The sequence below is a fragment of the Colletes gigas genome, unplaced genomic scaffold (assembly GCF_013123115.1).
Source record: "Colletes gigas isolate AHSC1104 unplaced genomic scaffold, ASM1312311v1 Colletes_gigas_Sc00026, whole genome shotgun sequence".
Lineage (NCBI taxonomy): Eukaryota > Metazoa > Arthropoda > Insecta > Hymenoptera > Colletidae > Colletes > Colletes gigas.
Window position 1 is genome coordinate 1,986,738 of NW_025106655.1, and position 24,267 is coordinate 2,011,004.

General features: G+C 42.7%; 2 protein-coding genes across 2 annotated transcripts in view; one reads left to right on the forward strand and one right to left on the reverse strand.

Moving 5' to 3' along the window:
• Positions 1-24,267, forward strand: part of LOC122401653 (26S proteasome non-ATPase regulatory subunit 1) — a 73,644-nt gene that overhangs the window by 43,411 nt on the left and 5,966 nt on the right. The window lies entirely within an intron of this gene.
• LOC122401654 overlaps positions 7,598-24,267 on the reverse strand; it is a 69,485-nt gene continuing 52,815 nt past the window's right edge. The window contains exons 4-6 of the mRNA XM_043403913.1: positions 19,897-20,245; positions 9,036-9,547; positions 7,598-8,091 (exon numbers count right to left, since the gene is read on the reverse strand). Of these exons, the coding sequence (XP_043259848.1) occupies positions 7,598-8,091; positions 9,036-9,547; positions 19,897-20,245 (1,355 nt within the window). The remainder of the gene's footprint in view (positions 8,092-9,035; positions 9,548-19,896; positions 20,246-24,267) is intronic.

Genomic DNA, 24,267 nt, shown 5'->3' on the forward strand with positions numbered 1-24,267 from the left:
CCGTGAAAAATTGGCGAAACGGGAAATATTTCGAGACAGTTGATGAGTCGATGCCTTTCAGTTCGCGATCCCCTTTGAAAGCTAACCCCGAAGAAACCGTGTATTCCGTCTTCGTCGCGAAAGGGTGAAAGCAGCGCGCGTGCACGGTTCGAAAAGCGAGGAAGGAAAAGTAGACCGACGTCCTCAAAAGAACCGTCGACCGCTCGTATGTTTGTCGCATCCGTGTTCCCCTCGCGTCCGTGTTGTTGTTAACAATGAGCAGCCTTTGAAGTTGCCAGCTCTCGTTTCGTCGCGATACAAAATGAGGTAAATGGAAACTGTGTGCGTGTGTGATTAAAGTCCGAATCGACGTTCAACTGCTTCTCAAACCGCTGTCGCGTGTCCGGTATGTATAAATGTTTAGCAAGGTACGCCACGAACCGGCTTTATTAAGAAAATTAATTTCGAATATTTGCGTCCGCCGGCCGAAGAAACGAGGTTTTTCATTATTTCAATTTCGTACGGAGTGAAACGAGAAATGGAAATTAGATTCGAGCAAAGAGGGATTGTCACGCGTCTAATTGTTCGGTGATGAACGATACGGGGTAATTTCACCCGATCTCTTTATCCGATTGCGTCGAACAAGTACGAGAGAAGAAGCAAGGAGCATCGTTCCGATGATTACAGAAGAACTTCCCCAAACGGCGGGGCGGGAACTTTGTCATTGATTAAAAGTACGTTTTTACTTTTATTCCGCGGGAAAAACGAAATAACGAAATTCGTAAGTAATCGATGGCAAGGATATATCCCAGTGATCATCCCGGCTGCCTGAATATATCGCATCGAAAGTTCCCATTCGACTGGGTCTGACCTACTTCATCTTCATCGTCTAATGCGCATTGATTTTCGGATATTAAAGGCAGAAAGTGAAGTGCCGCGTCGGTCGTCGGTCCTTTTTTATTCTTAAATTAATAATTGAAGTTAATTTGCGATTAACAAGTCGGTCGAAAAAGCAAAATTTTCTGTTCTACTATTCGTTGCTTTCAACTTTTCAACGGGCTTCCGCATAGTACTTGAAATAATTCGTGATGCTTCGTATAAAAATAAATCGAAAACGGGGAATAAAATCATTCGTGTGAGCCTCCGTTTACGAGAAAATAGATTTAAACATTTTTTGGAGCACGCTTGCTATTGCGTTTGCCTATTACTCGATATTTCTACTTACGTTGGCGATAATAGGCATTCGATGGTGTAGTATCGTCTGTTTTTGTAATTATTCACTGTTCTATTGCACTGTCTTTATTTATATGGTCGTTTTAAAAGTCTGAAAATTCTCTTTTGTATTTTACATTATTTAAGTCATACTTTAAGTTATGTTTTAGACTCGTTGAAATTAGGACTGTCACAGTGATGGATAAAGTGTTAAAAAGTGAACCGGATAAAGGGGTGCCTTGGAGTTGTCTCTCTAATTTTACGAAATTAAGTAATCCTCTTTGTGGAACGTAGGCTTGCTCACTGATAGCCGTGAATTAAGCTTCAATTCGGGTGATTTACCCTCGCTGATGTATGTACCCGCTAGTAATGGGACGGAAGAGGGTAATGACGTGGACGTCGTTACCAATGAATTTGTTTGCTTAGCACTTTGCTCTCGTAAAAACTCGAGGGCGACTGCTGCCGTTACGGGGGGCGTGGAATTTCCTTTGTTTACTCGGAGTTTAGACGACCAGAACATTAGAGAATTTTTCCCCCACATAGATCTTCCACCAACCGTCGAATAAATTTCACCCGCGAAATCATATTAAAGGGGAATTCTAATTAGGAATATCTTAAAGAAATCTGTTTCAATCTGATTTTGATAACAATAATTACGGTTCACTTTATTGATTTTAATTCTATTTACATTTTCGATCGCTCTTTTCTTCTGTATAAAGATCTAAAACCTTATCGATAGATGATATGCTCTAGACTCTTGCTTAATTTACGATTACTTCCTGTTTGCGGTTGATTATTGAACGTAGAACATATTTCTATCATTTATTAGGAAACTTCGTAAACATGTTCCATCGCGTTTCCTTTATAATTAAGTAAATTTCTTGCTACCGTTTCCCAAACACTTGTATTCTCTTTCGCTATATCTCGGAGGCGCATCGTTTTCAAACAAGAACCTTTGTGTCCAGAGGTACAGCGAAGAGTTCCGTGTCTTCGGGCAACAAAGAAAACAAAATTTCAGAAGAAAATAAAATACTACGTAGCCCCGCGTAACCTGTACAAAAGTTTGTTTCTTATGCAATTTTAACTAGGAGCGACGAGACATTTTAAAAGTTTATTTCATTAGAGGATGTCTGTATGAACGTCTCGTATAAATTAGAGCTTTCTGTGATTGTAAATATTTTTATTTCGGACAGGATAAATATTTGATCCTGTCTACGTACGAAATAATCTACTTTGGACAAGCGTGTGATCGTAATTTTAAACTTTGAACATAACGATGAAGACATATGTCATTCAATTCTTGAATGAAAAGAAATTAGACTTACGTCTCATTTTTTAAATTTAATAAAACGAAAAGCGATTATCCATTAGCAGAACAGTCCCCTGTATATTTTTAAACATTCTATCCGAACGTACAAGGTGCTCGAATGCTGTAAGAAAGTTTAACGGATGATATTTGCGCGTCGAGTGTGGTCAGAATCAATTGGTCGCTCAAGGTCGCCAAGAAGTCATCCCCACCGCTCCGTTCGACTACCCCCACCACCTCTCCGAGTCACATCGACGTGGAGGGGTCAGTCTGACGCGATTCACCGACGAGGAAGCAGCTACGAGCGAGAACTCGAATTTGATCCGACTATAGTAATTCTACGCGACGTCGTTACTCACTATAATCGCGGGTTTCGCTTCTACTGACATAAGCGTACTGTCTCCCCTCGTTTCCCCCTGCGCAGATTCGCGTTTCTTCGCGGATTCTCCTGCCGCAGAACGATTTATCAGCAATTCTACCTAACGCGACGAGTTTTTCTATATCGATTTACATCGTCGGCGAAATTTTTCCTCGTCGAACCGCGGACTTATTGGTCCGCTCGAAATTTCTCGTAGATCGTTCTTTTTTTAAATCTTCCGTCGTTTTTACGAGCACGACTGTGATTTATACCTCCCACTTTATCTATCTTCTTTTAGAATGATATATAGTTCCCCCGTATTCTTTTAATCGACGACTGTCTCTTCTTCGTCGAGTTACTTTGTTTTATTACTTTTGGAAAATTGTTCCACGCGTCGTTGGACGGCTTTTCGGGTCTGAAAATGTTTTTTTCTGACGTCTGGCTTTTATTTTCTGTCCAAGTCTGTTCGGATTATCGTGGACAATGTTTGAAATGTTTACTTCGTTACAGATGTTACTGACTTGGGTATTGTTATTTATAGGAACTATACTTGAACTATGTCTTATAAATATTGCGTGGTCACAAATAATAGGTACTAAACACACCGAGCATCGAAATGACACGATCTTTACGAGTAATGTATTCGGTTAAATTTCGCGTGTTTGTGGCTTTAATTTAATTTTTTAATTGCATTTGTTATTTACAAATTTCTCGATTAAGATCGAGAGAACTAATCATTGGGGGGATTTGATAAGAGATGGGCAAAATTTTATTCGAACAATACACAAAGAATCGAAAAGGAAGTTTGTCTCTGTTTTTTCTTTATGAGTTACTTAAAATCTTTTATTTAGATAAGAATTTTGCCCATTTCTGTGCAACATCGTATTAAAAACACTGACTGTATATACTTACGCGTGACTTGTGCATAATTCTTCTTCAGCAATGATGCAAATCGGCTTGAAATATCGTCGAGATCAGTAGGCCAACAAGTATTATCGAAATAATAACTTTGTGCGTTCGTAACTTGCGTCTTGGAGTACATGGTTTGGCCAGAAGATATACTTAGATTTTCCATGAAATTATAACAATTTCTATAAATTATTTCTGAGTCAGTCACAAGTTTTTTTTATTCCAATTAATCTTCTGAATTCGTTTGTCAAATATTTGAACACTTCGGTGTCATTAAATAAAATTAGACGTTGTTCGTATTTACTCAAATACTACACAATCGTCAAGCAAACTAGTAACAAAGTGATTCGTAACATTAATGTCGGTTCAATTTACTTCGAATTTCTTCCGCTTAGAAATCAATCGAGATCGGAAACGTCAGAATAATAAGCAATACCAGCCATTTCTCTTAAAGCAATCCGTGATTGGCGTTTCGACGCTCAAACGATGTACTCCAAGAATGGCGAGAGGAAAAGCTCGGGGCTCTTCTTGGGTTCGTTGCTATGAAAAAAAGTTCCAACGACGGAAGCTCTGTCGTTTTCCTGGCCATTGTGAATTCGCGGATCTATATTTGCTCGAAGCACTTTAAGTCGTAGCTTTTACTCGAATAAAAATGCAACGTTCAAGAGCGATCGTTTCAGGAACAACGGTCATTTTAATAAATACGTTTTCTTTCCACGCAGTTAACGTTTTACCAGCGTATACTATCGAGTATCTCTTTTTACAGCAAACAGATTCAAAATTCCATGTTTGTATTACATAATCGTTCAAATATAAATCGATTAAAAATTATTTTAATTTTACGAAGAAGTCCTTGGTTCAAAGTGCTTCACAAAATATGACCAAACCACCGAAGATAGCATCTAGGCTGGTAACGCGTTAAATCGTAGAATTTAATCGCCCACACAACAATAATCATCGAGAAAACACAACATTAGCATTAAGAGGAACGATTGACGATCGCAATCGAGTTCCAAGGATCGTGGAAAGGATCTAGGTACGGGTCGATTTTCATTCTTCCTCAGTGTCTCCAAATATTTCGTTAATCTTCGAGAAAACGCTAGAAAACTCGTTTTCTAGCTATTGTTCTGTGTATCTCGCACACACGCGCTTCCACACGCACTCTCGTTAACTTTATTAGCGCCACCGTAACAATGCAAAACGTGACTATGTTCCAGGAACTATGTACGAACAGTTGCCTCGAAACGAGACCAAACGCGACGTAACTTGGATCACGTTTTTACCTATCCAGCAAATAAAAACAAAGTATCCACTCGTTAAACAAGCAAAAATGCCCGAATTACGTCGCGTTTGATCTCGTTTTAGCCGGAAAAATCTCATAAATATTAACATCTTCGTTAGCAAAATTGCACGAGATCCTCCTAGCGGTGGGAATAAAATTTTCACATTTATCGTGGGAAATACTTTACATCCAGATTGCTCGAGCGTTTGAATAATGTTTGAATAATACTCGAAGGTAATCCGGCGAATATTCTGATCTTGGAATATAGAAAAATTAAACAATCCCAATCCTGGTCGAGCACGGACGGATCGAGCTGTTCGTCTGGCTTCCAATTGGTTTTTCAGGGCGCTGAAAAATCGTCCACTCGACAATATCCGCGTTCGTTTGAAAATTTTATCGCGGCCCGCCACTCGGCGGAGCAATCCGCCGAAACGAGCGTTTCCGGCTGCGGCCGCCAGCTCCTGCGGAGGTTCCTTTTGTGCCGCCACCTCCCTTTTCCTTTTTCGAACGCGAAACTATGGGCTAGGTATCGACTTTCATTCCCTCGCCTTTGGTTCGATCGAGTTAATTCTGTTCGTATTTCGCGTATTGCTTTCGCGGAGAGAAAAGGAACCGGCCGATCCGTTGGACCGAATCCGCGAATCTGAACTTTCCTCGGGATTGCTAGAATCCTTCACCTCGAGTCTAATACGTGTCCAAATTGATACCACCACCCACGAATTTTAAGCAATTTTTCACCCATTCTCGGTGGTCAGTATTTCGGTAAATCCCTTGTCAGAACATCGATATATTCTACGAAAGGAAATATTTGAACAGGAGAAAGTCGATTAATATTTTCCCCCATACACGTGTACACGTAGTTTCTTCGAACGCAATTTATTTGATCAAAGAAACGCAAAAACATACGAAACGACCCGAGGTAACTCGATCTTAGAAGCTGTATGTTTAGACATCGTTATTACAGATTATTCTTATATTCCTCGAGGTTCAAAAGAAGTTTCAGTCTCTCGGTGAAACAGCACTGTCGCTCTCGTTCTCTCTATTCGTATGGATTTGAGCACGGAGTAATACAAGCGAGGACGTCTCTCGACCAACGATGTATTCGGATCGATTATTGCCACTGATACAAGGAACAGAAAAATTCAATCAACGTTCGCATCTCGTTTTCAGAAGCGAGCATAGGTATCGATCGAAGCAAGGGCGTCCCGGAGGGTCAACCTGTCGCCTTGTAGATCTTTAAACAATCAATCGTATCAACAACAGAGTAAACAAATTTTTCGATCGAAGAAACTGAATCGGTTCAGTTTACGTTTATCATTTTATTACACTCTTTCAATGTTATTAGTTCACAAACGGGGCATATACGGAAGTTAATTTGGAAACGAATTTCATATTTTTATTCTTTATTTATAATAGCGGGGGATGTCACCGATACAGTTATCCGTGCGATATCGTGTCTTGTCTATTTATTATGCTACGAGTTAGTTTCACGCAACGATAGAACGCTTCTAACGTTTCGACTATGGTTGTCAATTTTCCGTACAAGGCAACGGGTTAAACGCTCGTTTCGCAGGGAATTCATTTTGCTAGGACAGACGATACAAGTTCGACGCTTCGTTGAGAGTTAACAAGGCGATAACAATTCGCGAAATGCCATTAATTATCTAGTAATTCGTGTTTACGGGCCGCCATTAAGGCCGATTCGCCTCGAACGAGCGCTCTTTCTACGTCCCGTCGAGGCTGCTTTAACGCTTCTTGCTCTACCGTTACTCGTTAAAAGTTCGAGGACCGCCGTTCATTAAGGGCGGCAGTCGCGAAGATTCTACGCATCCTAGATCCGCGACGCTTAATTTCAACAACCTACTCGCCCGTCGAAAAGGTAAAGGCTAAATGGCTCCTTTGGAGCGTGTCTCGCGTACGAAATTGTCTCTGATCTGGTTCGATGCTTCCTCGATAATATTTCGAGCACCTACTCGCGCAACCTTCGCGTAATCTCTTCCCACGTTCGATCGACGAAATATTAATTCCCTTCCTGTCGAACATCGTGGAAACACGGTCTCGGTGCGCGAAAAATAATTGGAATCCTCGTTGCTCGACGTTCGTTGGAAACACTTCACCCGAAGAACTGCACCTTTGTCCCGGTTCCCGGGGTCGCTCTCGGTTCACGGGAGAACGTAATCGTCTTTTCCAATTTCGCGAAAAGCTCCGCGAAACCGCGCGCCGAAAATTAAAGCACGTGGCGCGGGTTCGCGGTTCGGCGAGCAACGCCAATCGCCCGGGGTGGAGTAACCCTGGATCCCGAAAAAAAACAAATGAAAAAATCGTTCGTCCCAGTTTTTCCCCGCCGCCAGTAATTAACTTTTTCCGCTCTCCGCGGGAGCCCCGGGGGGGATGGATCTTCGCAGATCGATGGGTTCACGGTTCACGGTTCAGCCCCAGAAGCGCCACCGGGGGAATCGAAAGGTCGCCAGTTTGCCTCTCAGGATGTTCGCGAATCCCTGTGATATTAAACTCTGGTGATGGCGATCCCCGGCCTCCCGGGGCCCAAGGCCTACCTTGACGGCCGCCACGTTTGGTTCCCGTATCTGCAGAGCAGAACCTTCTTGAACGCCTGCCGGAACACCTTGTTGAAGATGGTGTAGAAGATCGGGTTCACCATCGAGCTGGCGTAGCCCAGCCAGGTGGCCAGGTCGAAGATCTTGTGGTCGATCTGTCGCTCGCAGTCGGGGCACACGGCTGGTATCAGGTTCAGGACGAAGAACGGCGCCCAGAGGATCACGAAGGTGAAGAAGACCACGCCCAATACCTTGGTAGCCTTCTGCTCGAGTCTGATGATTCGACCGTGACGGGAACTGTTCCTGGACACCACGCTGCTGGTTCTCGAATGATGGCTACGCACTTGTCCAGGATATCTCTGCAGACACGGTGACGAGGAGTTGCTGCTCTGTCTCGAACCGATGCTCGCCGCGCCGTTGTGCGCTCGCATTGTCGCCGCGCGTCTGATGGGGACCGCCCTGGACGCGAGCAGCGACGTCCTCGTGCTTCCTGCAACGTTTATTTATTTATTTCGCGAGTAGACGTCTCTTAATGCAGCCATCGATAATTCTATACATATATTTTAGCTGTTGATTTGGTCGACTAGTGTAGAGACTCGATGGGGCTAAAAGGGGAAACGTATGAATATACAGGGTGTTACTCTACCTATAGTCAATATTTTGGGGGGTGATTCTACAGGCGAATATAAGTCGAAAATCAAGAGTGATGAAATTGCGGTAAATGCTTTGTTTATTAATTATCGATGGTTAAAGATTGGCGTCTGGAGCGCCTGAATGACGGCAACTTGACGGACAGCGGTAAATACGGTAAGAACCATTTGTAACCGTTTGGTATTAAAAACTGTACAGGAAAAGCAGACTGGATTTGTGCGTACCGAAACATTCCTCGAATGCAAAGGGTTAATAGAGAAATAATTAAAATTCGAACTGCGGTGACAATAGGGCCGGTCAGTACACCAATATCGATCGGCGGCCGGGCTGTTCCATCAGCTGATTTTCGTTGGGGTCTTCGACGTTGCCGCTGATCGATATTGGTATACTGACCAGCCCTATTTTAAGTTGCCGTCATTCAGGCGCTCCAGACGCCAATCTTTAACCATCGATAATTAATAAACAAAGCATTTACCGCAATTTCATCACTCTTGATTTTCGACTTATATTCACCTGTAGAATCACACACACCCCAAAAAAAAATATTGACTATAGGTAGAGTAACACCCTGTATGTATATGATATGGAGATTCTACTACTGTGTAAAGTGACACGAAGGAAAGAGTTGCACCTAACCATAGAGTCTTCTCTCTATACTTAAGAATGCTTCTTAAACCAAAGACATGACGCATATTTCACAAATCGAACGTTCGAATAGTCCCACTTTGTGTTCAACAATTTTCATCCATTGCTCAAAAAATCGAAACCAATTTGCAAACCTACCTAAGCTGGATCCCCTCCTGCCGCCCCTCCACGTGACGACAGAGTTGAGCTCGTAGCTCCTGCTGGACTCGGCCCTGCTGCTGTTGTTCCTCCCCAAAAGACCAGTCTCGAGATTCTTCCCCGTGATGGGTTTCATAGTCTCACTAGACACTATCACAATCTCGCCGGAGGGTTGAGGGGCCGTCCTTTTCGACGACTCCCCGAAGTAGGGGCAGGTGCACGGCGGAGGAAGGGCCAGTTCGCCCTCCTGCTTCTCGACGGTCTTCCCCTGGACGTTCTCCTCGTTCGAGGAATCCTTCCTCGGCGTCCTGCTGAACACGGGCTGCTCGTGGAAGCTGAACGATCGTTTCCTGGGCGTCTTCGGGGAGGTTGACTTGGCGCGCTGCAGGTGCGCCTCGTTGAACGTCGACGCTCTTCGACGATGCTTCCAGGGCGTCGGCGAACTGGGGTCCTCGGGCGCCGAGAGGCTGGTCCCCGAACCGGAAACGCTACTCCCGCCACTCTCTCCGCTTCTGGAATTTCGTTTTAACCGTGGGTTGCAATTAAGAATATTTTTAGAATTGAAATCAGAATTTTGTATAAATTCATAAAATCAAGTCGAGACTGACTGACGTGTGTTTCGTAGACCCCTGAGTTAAAACTGTTTTATATGATTCGTGAACTCTTGGATCGGAAGGACCTTAGAGCACCAATCTGAACGATCTACACGGTTTACACGGTGCTCGGCGAGTAACGGGCGTCGGATTCTCGAAAAATTGATGCGTTTTTAGAACCGACTTCGCCGGTGGCTCCTCGTTTTTTCTTTCCCCCGGTCCTATGAAACGTAATGGATCGCGGGGATCGGGAAAATGCATGGACCGTGCTCTCTCTGCTCTCAGGGAAAGAGGTCAACGGATGCCGCGTCGTTGCTATAAATCGGACACGTATGAAACGCAGCTGTGCCAGCCATTTTTGACGCGTTCTATCCATTATTGGAGATCAGCCAGCCATTATTACATCCCCGGCGGCTTCTGTGCGCGAAATGCGTCATATCGGCTGGGGGAGGAAGTGGTCGATGAACCTTGGGATTTAAAAATAATAAAAACGTCGCGAAGAATATTCCACGACTATCCGGGGACTCGATTGGGTTAGGAATATCGAACAATATGGCGCTGTTTGCTGGGATCGAACGATCACTATAAATTGGGGCCACTGCTTGCTCGACTCTTAATAATTTCATGCTGATACAATAATTCTTTTCAGCTATTTAAAATTTATTTTTACCTGTTTTCATGATTTAGAGCCTACAATTTATATGCAAATATCTTTCCTAAGAGTTGTTTGACATACGCTGATTATAAATTTTAACGTTTTGAGTTTTTCCCTCTCGGGGATAATGCTTCTATTGCATTCTTGTTAGGGGTAGAATGTCTCGTGAAGCAATTGAAGCGCGTAATGTAAATCGCGTCGCAAACAAAGACGTCGATCCGTCCTGTTTCGCGACTGGAAGCCTCCTTTCCCGGAGTCATCCTGGATTCTTTTAATGGTACCTCGTTGAAAGGTCAACGAGTCTCGACGGAACGAGTGTCTGTTGTTGAAACGGGACTCGTCGATGGAATAGCGAACGGGGTCGTGAAGTGTCGTTTCGCCGATACGTTCGTCGCGTTTTTTGATTTTTCAGAAACACTCGAGGCATCTTCAATCGCTCGTGAATAGGAAGACCTTGGTCAACCACCCATTCTGGACAACGATCGCACCGGTAACAATTTCCTGTTCTGTTCGAGTTTCAATTTCAAAGTGTTTGGCGTGCTCTGTTGGCACATGTCGATCCATCCGGGCTCGAAACATCCTATATTTCCACGTTTCTGCGTTCCGTGCGCGAAAGCATCGACAATATTTTTCTACGATTGCCTCTAAACACGTCGTTCGACAAGAAATTCTCGTCCCCAAATTATAATCATTTTTTTGAGAATGAGTCTTGTAGTAAATTTAATATTCAACAATTTTCAGCGTAGAGAACAAAGTCAGTAAAAGGGAAAGCTCTAAACCGAATCGAATATTAAAATGTTAAATTTTTTTAATAAAACAGTGTTTCATTTTCTGACGTACGGAGAACGAAGTGTAAATTTATGTTCACCGTCTAAAATTAACCGTAACGTCTCTAATGAATAATATTTCTCGAAAAAAATTCGAGGCAACGTACACCGGAACAACGAGCAATAAATTTAGCGAGTTTGAAAGTTTCGTGGCTCGCCCCATAAAAAATTCTGTATTTAAAGGTTCTTAGAGAAAAATGTGTTCCGTTCGCTGCTAAATCCTTTTCCACGAGAAACGATGTTTCCGGGGATTGAAGTATGCGGAACTCATCCTTTATTTGGCCGATACGTTTCCTTCGATCTATTTGATCCTCTTCGTGCATTACGCTTTTAGGAAAATATTGGAAACGTTATGGAGCGTTTTTCCCCGTCTTTGTCCCATCCGCGTGCCCCGGGAAGCTTCTTGGAAATTTCAGAAACACGGGGCCATGGTTATTCGAAGAATTTCTTCGATAGTGAACTTGCCGGGGGAAATTAAAAGCCACTGCCGCCCGATGAAGAATTCCCCGTCCATTGTACAGTATTTCGCTCCGTCGAGCGTTATTAAATAACTTTGTTAGACGTATAGAAAATTGCTTTCCTTTTGTAACCTTGTATTATAATTTTTCTCGATACAAATTAACGGAACAAAAGTGCCCGGTCGCCTTTGAAAATCACGATTAAAAAATTTAATTCGCTAATTTTATTAAACGTTCCTATCTCCGAGGTATTTCAAAGCGAAGAAAACCGAAATTCTTGGTTCCTCGCTAATTCAACGTACTTAGAAGATGGTTAAGCCTATGGTTGTCTATTGTCACGATCGAATGAGACAATTTTAAGGTCTGTAACTGGACATCTTGTAGGTTGCGGCTCCGTTGGCCTCAAAACTGGATCGCACTTAGCTGGACGGTATTCAAAGTGCAAAACGGGCCGGTTCACTTGTCGGTGGCCGCACTTAAGTATACCGGGCTCTTCCTGGTTGAAACTCTCTAATAAAGGAATGCACTTAGTCGGTCGTCCTGAACGCGTCTCCACAAAGGATTCGTCGCACCTTTGACGCTCTTTGAGGGCTACCCGCCTCGGAAGAACTTTCCCCCCGAGTTTCGTAATTGTCCTGAAAACGGGCCGCGGCTTTTTCCTCCGCGGAAAGCTTCCTTGCCTCGTAGAAACAATGATGCTATTACCGCGCTGGAAGCGCGGATCCCCCGTTTTATTCTTTGGACGCTGTTGACCGAGTCGGTTCAGCCCCGCCACTCGGTGTGCAGCAACCCTGTTGCACTTAGAACCCGGGCACTCGACGAGATCTACTTTTGCGAGACCCTAGACGACGGATCTCTGATCCAAACGAGATCTTTTTTATTTCTGCGTATCGCAATACCAAGCTTCCTCTCAGGATTTAACCCATCTTTGGATTAGAACAACGTTGCATTAGTGGAGAGCATTTGACAAAGTTTTTTCTTTCATCATATTACAGTGTTTATAGTTGTGAGCTATCTTTCTTTTTCTTTTTTTTAAGGTAAATTTTGTTTGTGTAATTTTTTGTCGTGATCAAATTTCTGTTCTCTTCTGCGTGATATATAGTAGCCATTTTTCTATAATTTCCTAGTCTTCAGATTTGGTATGTAGACTGTTCGATCCTCGTTTTCCTCGATGGGGAAATTAACAACTCGTCTTACGTCAGTGTCTTAAGTAATCAGTTGCATGAGTTATAGGAAGAAGTTCCATTAGATGTACGTCGTATATGATTTATGCGTGACGGGGCTTCGTCCCATTTCAGTCGAGCAGTCAGACAGTTCTTGAATGAACGATTTCCTAACAGATAGACACGTCGTGCAGAATCCACGGCCCCGAGAGTTGCTAGTTCTCCACACTTATATCCGCTAGATATCTATTTTTCCGCTTAAACTATTATTAATTCAACAAACGAATACTATCAACAAGCGGTGTATGCCCAGAATATTTAAAATATCGAGGAACTTTACGACCAGGGTACCTCTTCTATATTTTAGTAAATGGTGGCCATCTTTTTACGTTTCCAAAGTACAAAAAACGGTTGTAACTTGGAGAGAAGGCGAAATTGCTCTCGCGTGCCCGTACGAACTTTTTCCTATTGCTTTTATGTATCCGATTTAACGACTAAATGGATCCTACGTGTTACGATACACCATGTATACCATGAATACCAATTTCTGTCATCGAAGTTGCCCCGGTGCAGATGGCATAAGCGAGCAGTACATATGTTCGTGATTGCGGACTCGTGTCCCGTATTCGAGGATATTTTTTTCACCCTCTATTGCTTCTATTTTATTTTATTCTCCCAGAAGAAACTCGATATCGGGTTTATACACGATTTACAAACAAAATTAAAATTCATGTAAGTGTAAACCGAATGCAAAACTTAACAATCTAGCCTCTAAGGTTCGAATCGAATGGTAGTTTATCGTTTATTCGTTCGTCGATATTTTTATCTGACTAGGAGTTTCTTCTTAAATGTTTATATTTAGTATTGCACGGCGACAGGAAAGCATCTTAACGCGATTTACTTTGCCTTTTCGTTCAATACTCGTGCTCGTTTTCTCGATGTATTACGATTGTATGTCCACGCTGTAGTATTGCCGAAACATTAAGAGGGAAAAAGGTGCTGGTTCCCACGAGGCTTTTTTTCTCGAAGGAAGATAGAAAAGGTGATACCACCCGAAAACCGAGGTTCGTTTCAACACGATTTTTGTTTCGACGAATCAACAGTAAGATAACGAAAGAATCTCTTTTAGCGTTACACGACGAAACGTTCGAATTTAGAATTTTAGATATACAGTTAATTTAAATGTTGCAAAAGAATTCTGTCTTTAGTTGACACAGTTACATAATTAATTCTGGTGATTTTCAGAATAAAAATAGCGTTCGTTTGGATGTAATCGATCATTCATAACTTTTGCTGCAGAGTGGATGGAAAATATTTTCAGTAGTACGACTCAATGATTTTCTTCTTGGACGACAAATTGACCTTTCGGTCTAAGTCCGTTCCTCATGCTATTTTAAAACAAATTGGTGACCTATTCGCTGACGTAACGCGAGAATCATCGTTGTCTAAGTGCTCTTAAAATTTTAATTCTTATCGGTGCGACCCATTTCATGTAAATTCGTAGTGTCGTCTGTTCAAAGATAGAAGACATTGACGTAGCACGAGTATATTTATAAAAAAAACGAATATGACGTTGAAATCTCTGTAAGTAATTAATAATATCATGAAAAATTTCAAGAAAAATCTATAAATAATGAAAATTCGGAAAGGGACAGAATTACAAGAATACCTGAGGATTCATTTAAATCGATGAACGATATAATTTTTAAAGGAACCGTACTTTCGACCAATTAGATCGCGCGAAGCAGTGTCCAGGTGCTTAAACGTTCCCCCCACTTTGTCACTCGTTACTTTGGACACGTTGTTGGCACGTTACGAGCTCGTTACAGAACCACATAAGTGGCGCCATTTGTACCGTTATTGGCCCTTGTAACAGCGAGATACAAAATGAAGAAAGCAGTTTGTTCCCAAGAGTTGTTCCGTGCCATCTAATTTATCACTGTTCTAACACTAATTCCTACTAAATGTGTCCAGTATTAAATACGTTAAAGGAACCAAACTTGGTAAACACAATGCATAGAAAATTGCTAATTCCGCGACGTTCCACATTCAATTTCAATATTTATTCTACGACCTACGTAATTATTTCTCCCTCGCGTCTACGGCGTATCTAACGAAGATTTTCCCAGAGTGATATCCAAATAACGTCGAGCGTAAAAACAATATTGATCCGTCCGATTCCGCGATTTTTCTCCGGTCTCTCGCCATAATTGCCAAGAAAAATAGGTTCGGTAAACCGCCACGTTTTCGGCAGAAATAATATCTGACCGACGCGACGTTTCGAACCGAATATTTCGTGCGCATTAATTCCCATGAGGAGGTTTCGTTATCGAACGACCCAATATAAAAATTACCAACGGCTCGTGTCGCTAATTAGGGCTGCTTGAGATATACACTCACGAAGGCCAATTCCGAACGAAACGGTGCCGTTCTGCGTCCAGATATAATTCTGATACACGACCCATTTCTTTTTTTTACCCCCTCCCAGAGAGAAAGAGAGAGAAATGGTGGTGTTCGTGCCGCGATAATGTTAATAGTTGGAAGTTAAAAGAGACTCGACCGGTGGAAATTTCAAAGGCGATAACGGTAAACAACGTAACGGGGCGATTTCGTTTCACGGACGAGATTCTGAAATATCCAAGGGAAGTTTACGTAACGAGTCCTTTTTATGCATCGCGGTGGAGAGGGAGCGAGAGGACCGAGAGTAGCCTTCTTCGACACGCTTCGCGCCATTGCTCTCGAAAGGCTTTCAGAACCTCGAGCACGTTTGCAAAGTGCTTTCGGCTGGATTCTTAGCTTGATCGCCCGACGAGATGCAAAATTGAAACGACGCGAGTGCAAACAGCTGGAATCGAGATTCCTCGGATTAATTAAAATATTCCCTGCATATTATTTCCGCCCGAACGTGCAGCCTTCGTCCGATTTCCTGTCGACGACGACCGTTCGAACCGAGATGTTTGGACTGGGGTGCTTTACCGATGCAAACGAATGCCTAATAATTCCATCCATTTAGCGTTTTATATAGTCGAGCCCGATAATTATTTGTTTCTGCTCGATTTATTTCGTAATATATACGATGTTGCGTTATCGTTGTGATTTATCTATTAGAATTAATTTTCCGTACTTTCGAGAACGATCCTTGCCTTATTTGATATCGACGGCGACAAATTTCAACCGACAGACAGTCGAATAATAATCGCGCTAAATTGGTGTCTCGTTCGACCCACCGAGTTATTTCACAATTTAATTTAATTAATTATCGATCGCGGGTACATTCATTATTTTCGGAACGGTTGTTCGCTTGTATATTTAAATCGACCGGCTCGTAGCTGTTAAATTATCCATCGGTTATAAATCCTACATTAATTCTAGCTCGAAAGTAAGCCGCTCAACGTAGTAAAACCTGAATGAGCTTCAAAGACGATCACGGTCAATCCCCGGCGTCTTAAATAATTTGCAAATATCGTTGCTACAATTTCCTCGCGGGTATTTGTCGTTTGGATAATTGATGATGTTCGTTTCGTAATTTTTTAATCAAAGCGACGTTCCTGAAAGCGAGAGATTATATTTCTCTTCTCTTCGTTTGTGAGTTTCAGTCTTTCAACTTTCCTCGTAAAGAGAGCTCGTAACGAGTTAATGGATATAATTTATAACAATACTATGAGTTAATACTTCTGTCGAATTCTCGAGGGGAAAAAGAAGAACGATATTCGAATTCCATTCTGAAACCGTTCGAATCGTGGAAGCGTTCGGAACAAATAATAATTGCAGAGAAATTCGATAAGTAATTTCGATCCAAATTCGAGGGAATTCTCTTCGCGTTAACATCCGTCCCTTCGTCGAAGAAAAGAAACGAGTTTAATCCGAAAAGAGAGTTTCTGTGGAAAAGGAAGCACGTCAAATGTCGGCAGTTCGTTTCTTCTTTCTCGCGTTTAATTAGCGCCAACCCCGGTTCATCCAGCGAAAGGAAGGTGAAATTAATTCCGCGTTTATATCGTTTCTACGTCTCCCGGCGGTTCCCACCAGCGTGACAAACAGCCAATCTTCTTTGTGGAAACGCAGCCCCGCGACCCCCGTATTACACGACGTTTTACAACATCTTCCGAGCCGCCAAGTGTCTTTAAAGTCTTCTTCGCTCGCTGCGTGCTCGTCGACGCCTCTACAGACGGTTTTCGACGTTGTAACCCTTGTTTCCTCGTCGAGGCGTACGTAATATTCAACATTCTCTTTATCAGAAAACTACAGGACTCAATGAACTGAAATTTCGTGCGTTAATTAAGATACTCGCGCAAACGTTACACGATTTTTCTCGTGCAATTTACTGGGACCTTGAAAGAAATACTAATAATATTCCCGCGTCTGAATACGATTTTACCTCGTTCTGTAATTGCAAATTTTATAAACGAGCGTACACATTCAAAGATGGGTTTTGGCACAAGTTTTTTGTAACATTTTTGATTCATAAACGTTGAATTCAAGCACTGGTATGTTTGAAGTTTATTTTTAGCTTTCGAGTACCTACATAGCTGTGACCATCTTGATGATTTATCTCGACTCCCCTGGCCATTGTTATTCCTCGCCAGTTTCGCGGGGCTTTTGTCAAAGTCGATCGACGACAAATTCATCCGTCAATTTTCCACCGTGAATCCAGCTTAAATTTCTCGTTCGGTGGGTTGTCAGGCCTGCACGCGGCCACGGCGAATGGTAACGAATAGCCAATCTCCGTGGCGGGAATAACGCCCCATCCACACCACGAATCCACGACTTCGCGTGGGAAGACCACTTACGTGTCACCGGGAGTAAATCAGGAGATGACGATGGCTCGGGGATGTCGAACGCCGTTGACCCCGAATTGGAACGGAAACCGTGGCACCGGTGTAACGATCTAGAACAACGTTTCTTCCGCGGAACGATGTCCAGAAATTGAACGAGCTTGTCCTCGGACCGAGTCCAGTTCTGTGGCCGTCGATGTAAATCGTTTGACACGAGTCGACGATTGTTTCGAGCTCCCCCACAGACCGTGATCGAATAAACATCGAGTTGCGTCGAATATTGCAAAGAAGGAAATAAACAGAGCAGCCGTCGGAGTCAACGAAAATTACGCCACTGTCGCCGTATTTAGAAACTGACTCGATCGTACATGACACCATATACTTTTTATCGAATTGTGGTTTCGAGGAGTCGGTGAATATATTTTGACGATTAAAAAAAAAAAAAATAAAAGTGAAAGGTTTACGCAGAGATGGTCCTGTCCAAGATTTGTTTTTTATATCTTTCAAAATATGCGAACTTCCCCACCGAATTAAGAATTAAGAAAAGCGAACATATAAATAAGGAATAATTCGTTGAAATAAAATTCAAGGAGAAGAGAATTAAAGCCGCGTGGATCGATGGTCGGCGCGTTCGGAGATTAGAACAGGTCGCAGTAATTCCACGTATCCATTAAGCTAGAAAGGGGGATATGTATAAAAAATTAGACCGTTTCCGGTAGCCGCGTTTCAGGGGCCCGTGGCCTCCATACGTCTCCTGTCTTCATTTTTACCTCGTTACTTCGCCGGGATTCTCATTTGCACTTATTCTCTCCGGGAGATGGGAACGACGGGGACGGCCAGCTGTAATCCACGTCGTAGACTCGAAACAGAGTTCTGTTACCGTATCGGTGTGAAAGAATCTCCGATCCCTTGGATTTTCTCGATCCAGGTTACCCAGGTGGAATTTTAATTTTAAATATTTGGCGAACCGTAATCCCTATCCATTGCAAATAGTAACGATATTAGTTTCTGGATGTAATTACGAAGAATATTTATGGTTTTCTGCAACGATCGAGCTACTTTGAAAATTCTTGTCTCTGTACGTTAGAATTACGTAGTCTGAAGAAAACTTAGATCGATTCGATGAAAGGAGTATCACCCGTAACCAAGAATTCTCATCGACAGTTATCAAGCCGCGTGGATAAAACGGGTTTCGATTTCTGGAAACCAATTTCTAGACGGCGTATCGCGTTATTCTCATCGCGCAAATACGGTTGCCGTATGGCGCGTGGAATCGATGGCGTCGCAAAGGTGGGAAATATTCCACGATCGTCATAAATCTGTCGTGTTTCGAGACTCCTTCCGCGCGATGGATTTTCCGAAGGGACCGCCGCGTGGGTCGGTAAATCGAAACAGTCTCCCAGACGTTCCCAGTAACGGCTAGAGTAGCGATAGGAACGATACGATTCGGTATCGATAACATCCAAACAATTCGATATCGAGAAATTTTATTCGAGGGAACGAATCGACGAACGAAAGCATTGTATCGCGATTTGCTTCCAATTTTCCGTCGGACGTTTCGGATAAGCCAATTTTGGGTTTCGTGAACTGATAAGAGTTTCGAACGAATAAAACACGTTGCATGTCTGGTTTGGAATTGTAATTTTTGGACTGTTATCGATAGCATCGATTCTATCGTTCCCATCGCTGGACGAAGGTATCTTTTCGCCGTGGATGAAGTCTCGGATAGGTTGTGTACCAGCGAAGGAATCGACAGGCGATTTCCGATCTCGTCGGTTAAATTTATTTTCACACGTGGTCTCGAGCCACGCGGTTCAGATGAAACGGAACGACCCTGTCCGCCGAGATTCTCTCCGCGATCGTGTCCCGGAGCATCCAGTAAGAAATACCCGAGTCGACACCATAATTCCAAGTTCGCGGGATTAATTATTTGGCAAACACATCTCAATTTTCGAATTTCTCTGAAGAATATTCGTGGCTAACGTTTCTTTAAAACTCTCCTAACTAGACTGCGGATCTTCATGCAAATTCATATTTTTAGTAGAATTAATGAAATGGGAACTTTGTAGAGGGCTGTCTCGACCCCTGAATATAATAAATCTTACTTTAATTCTTATATTGTTGTATATTAAGGCCATTCTGAGTCTACTTATAACGAATCTCTAATACTCGTAAACTTTCAGTAAACCGCTATTACAAACGTTATAAAAGAACAAGTCCGCCATAGAACTATCGAATCTATTTCTCCCCGAATAATTTTACCAAATATCAAGGAAATTTTTACACACGAAAGACTGACGTGTAAAGCGTTAGGATCCCAGACAGAAAAATGTGGAATCGAGAGGGTCGAGTCTGAAAGTGATTCGATTACCGCGATGGTGGCTGATCCTTACCCGTGTCGGAAACTGCACCGATGCAACTGGTGCTGCTGATGTTGTTGCTGATGGTGATGCTGCACGGAGTGCTGGGGGGTGGATCGTGGGGTCCCGACCGGCGTGGAGCTACCCGGGCTACCGATTCCCTCGAGGCCCCTGGAAAGCTTCAGCATTTCAGCGCCGAAGGCGTGAAGGGCGGACATGGCCGACGGCGGCAGCTCGCTTTCCGGTAGCCAAAGTTCGTGGGAGTCCAGGGTCGTCAGTTCCGTGTCGGTGGACGTGCCGGAGGTGTGCTGCGGGGTACCGCCGCTTCCGGCCGAGCTTTTGCTCAACAGAAACCGCTTCCAGGTCCCTCTTCTGTCCAGCCCTGGGGACACGCAATCGAATTAAACTCTTCGCGACTACCATCGACTCAATCAACATTCCAAACAAATTTTCTCGTGCTTTTCTGTAGAAACAACGAACAAACATTTGTCTCCGTTGTTTTAATTTTTTTTGGTACAAAATACACGTCTAAGGCTTTCCCTGTTAAATGAATGTTCCAATGTCCCGTATGTGGATCATGGACAGCGAATGCATCGAGTCTTTCTTCGAACTTTCGCAACGATGCCTGAAATTTCGCTAGCACATTCCCAGGGCAATAAATCGCGAGAAAATGCAGGGAAATACTGTATTTTGAGAAATTCTTCCCCCCCGGAGTCTTGGAATTAATTATCCGACCCGTAGACGAGGCTCCAGAAATTAAGACGACGAGAAGAGCCCACGGGCCAGCCGTGTTCGCAGTTTCACTCGAGTCTGGTTGATTTATGTCCACGGGTGCACGCCCCTTCTGCATCGGCTCTCCAACCCCTCCCTCGCTATTGATTCATTTCGTCGAGCGATTATTCGGAAGCGTCCTTTTTAACATACTGTGTCACGTCCGGGACTTCCGCATAATGGGCCGTGATTTGCATGTTCGCCCGTGCCGGGTCGCGAAATTTCTTATCGAATTGGGCGTCGCCAGACGCCGAAAGAAACGATAAGAGGGGGGTCTTTGCGTCTGGCGAGAAAAATGTCCCGTCAAACGGACGAAAATGATCGTTAATTTTCCTCGATAAAAAGGATGCCTCGCGTCGATAATTTCTGTTAATTGTTCGCCGCGATTCTCGCGTTACGTGTAAAGTTACGTGCATTTCGGAACGTTATTCTTCGCGCGGAGAATCGGGAAAATTTGCGCCGGAAGTGACTGTCGTTCGGGAGTCGGAACTTTCGGTAGTTCAAAGCTGCTCGAATACTTGAGGGCGGAACGACGAGAAGTTCGAAGTTCGGCGTCGACTTTCGCGAGCGCCAGGAATCGTCGAAGAAAATTGGAAACTCGACGCGCTCGAATTTAATGGCCGAACGGAGTGAATCTTTATTTCTACTTTCGACGCGCGCGGATCGTTTGGACGGATCGGGGATCTGTTCTCTGTTTTTTTTTTTAAAGAATCTTGTTAATTTCTATCGCGAATATCAAAATTGTTCTCGGGAATTTTTCAGTACTTACAGTTTAAATTCGACTCACTAATTTCATCAATCGCGAGTACGTGTTATATCGAACAAAACATGAACCGAGTTGTCGTGCATAATGTGCACGTCGCCCAGGGGCGTCGGCGGAGCACAAAGGATTAATATCAGCCATTTTAGGAGATCCGCTTTGTCATCCGCATACGAGAATAATCGGCCCAATGACAGAATGCAGTATTTAAATACATCGTCGTCAGCGTCCGTATTATTCGAGTCGTGCAAATATAATTAATACTTCATTATTTGAATAATAATGCCGCGAAAGCAAAAGTGCAGTCGCGAGGTTTCCATATTGTACGTGTTAATAAAACAAAATTAGTGTGAATTTATATTTAATGTTAATGTCACAATTTGACTGATGTAAATTTAATCCGTTCGTGAATCGTACGGTCGAAGCAGATATTTGTAGCATTTTGTTTACTTCAACTCTGAGGGATTGAAATAAATATTCGAACGATAATGGACAAATCATAAAAATTAAATCTACGAGACAATTGGAAGAATAATAGTGAAATAATAATATCCATAAGCTAGTCGCGTGTTAAATTTGTCGAATAGTCCCATTTGGCAGTGAAAATGGCCGCGTGGATCCGGAATCCCTCGAAATTCGCGTTAATCGATCGCGTTACTGGGTTTACGATCAGCTAGATCTCGAAATGATAGGGGTAAGTTGCAGTCGAATCGTGAAATTTCTTCTGCGATTGCGATGACTGGGTAGGATCGAAGACACAGAAGGGTGGAGCTTCAATCTTGATCGACGATAAAAAGCCGGTGGAACGATGTGAATTATAGCGGTGATAAATCACTGGTAAATTTCAAGGAATGGAGGAGCGTTCAGTGAATAAAACTCCTTCAATTTCTTCGTGCTTTTTTTTCGTTTCAGGAAGGAAGAAATTTCCCTTGATTCGTGACTGCTATGCAATTTCCATGTAATTGTTGGAATCGTTGCTCTTTAAAACGTCTTCTTTAATCCGTCGCAGCGCCGTGCTATTGTTACATAGCGTCTCTATGAATCGAAGATTCCGCTGTCGCAGTAATTTGCCCTTTCTTTATTTGCTTTTCCATCGAGCGTCGAAGATTTATTATACGCAGCATTAAACTTCTCCCCTTTCGACGTGTAAATTGTTAACTTGAGAATATTAATGGAAATTAGTGATAGTTATATTTTTTAATAACCTGGTAATTTTATTCTTTCTTTGGAAATCATACAGCTCGATTGGAATTATTTTTAATATGATAATTTCCTGATACTCTGTTATGTTAATTTACACGTGAATCGACTACCTATGCAATTCGAAAATATCAAACTCCTCTCTAATTATCGTACAGTTTACTCAATGATTCTAATTCACCGTAATCGTGTGTACGCGATAAAACGTAAATTAATTAGTCATTTTACGCAATTATTATATCGAGCTAAACTTGTTTCGTAGTTGTTGTATCAACTTCGATATACTCGTTTCCGAGAATTTGTTCGTTACAGCGTGACCCACCGAAATTACGAAATTACGCTTTAATATTGCGACGAAACAAATTTTCGAGCGTTGTAAATATCGAGAAAGGAGCAAAAGTGTTCGACACATCGATTCCAACGATAATAAAAAAAATTCATTAACAAGTTTCCGAGTTTTATCGATGCACGAAGTATTTATTATATTTACCAAGTATTCGAACGCGCATAAATTTGGCAAGTGGACCCAGCCTGATCGGAATTCGGAGATTTTCGTATTTTGAGAGGCGACACGTTCTATCGCAACTTCTAACAATTCTTCCTAAGGTTCTTTTTTTGCCTTTCGGTTTACAGACACTTTTGGCGCTCGTTGCGCGGCCGCGAAACACCGACGATCAATTTGCAAGTTAAATTGGCCGATGCAAATCTTCGAGTCGAAAGAGGCGTCGGTTCGCGCCCCAATTTGCCGACGCTTAGACTCACGGAAGTTTGGCACTGTTCTTTGCAATTTGCCAGTCGACTTTGTCGAAGTATCTCGACCCTGTTTCCCGCGGTTTCTGATTAATTCCACCGCCCGTCAACAACGCAAAATCATCGTCAGCCTGTTTCTACTAAAAAAACAATCTTTGTTCGAACTTTCCATCGGAAATCGACAAATTTTTAAGCGAAACAGTAACCGTGCAGCGAATGCTATTTTCTCCGACGATAGGAGTTTAAGAACTAATATTCTCGTCTCATTATTTCGAGGATTACAATTTGAAGCGGATTCTGAAACACGGAACTCGAAACTTACAAAATTCCCGTACTTCCAAGCAGCACAAGTTTTCATGTAACGCGTTTCGCCCTTAGAAATAGAATCGAACGAGGGAAGAAGCTGGAATTTCTATCGTAACACAATTATCTCGGTAATACGATTCTATTGCAACATTTCACAAATAAGGATACTAATTTCCTCGAACCTTTTCGTACTTCCTTGCAACGCTCGTGGACTTTCAAATAAAATATAACATTGGAGCTAGCTATTTTACTCACGTGACTTTTAAGTATTTTATCGATATATTAAATTTTAAATGTTCGATCTATATAATAACCTATATAAAATAGATTACCAAGTGGTTAATAAATTTTCTTATTAAACGATAGAAACGGGGTCCACGCGTCGATCGAAACAAGAATTGTTTTCGAAATCCAATCAACCGGGCGCGAATAATTTCGCCCCGAGATTTTATTAATATTCAATCGGGAATTGAATTCTTTCCGCGCAGTTTCGCGCGCCCGTCGGCTTTGAAATCGAAATCCCAGGAAAATTTTTTGAAACTTCCGCCGTCGATGTATATCCGATTCAATTAATTTCGGGGGGAAATGATCGTCGTCCGTTTCTTGAGAGACGACGG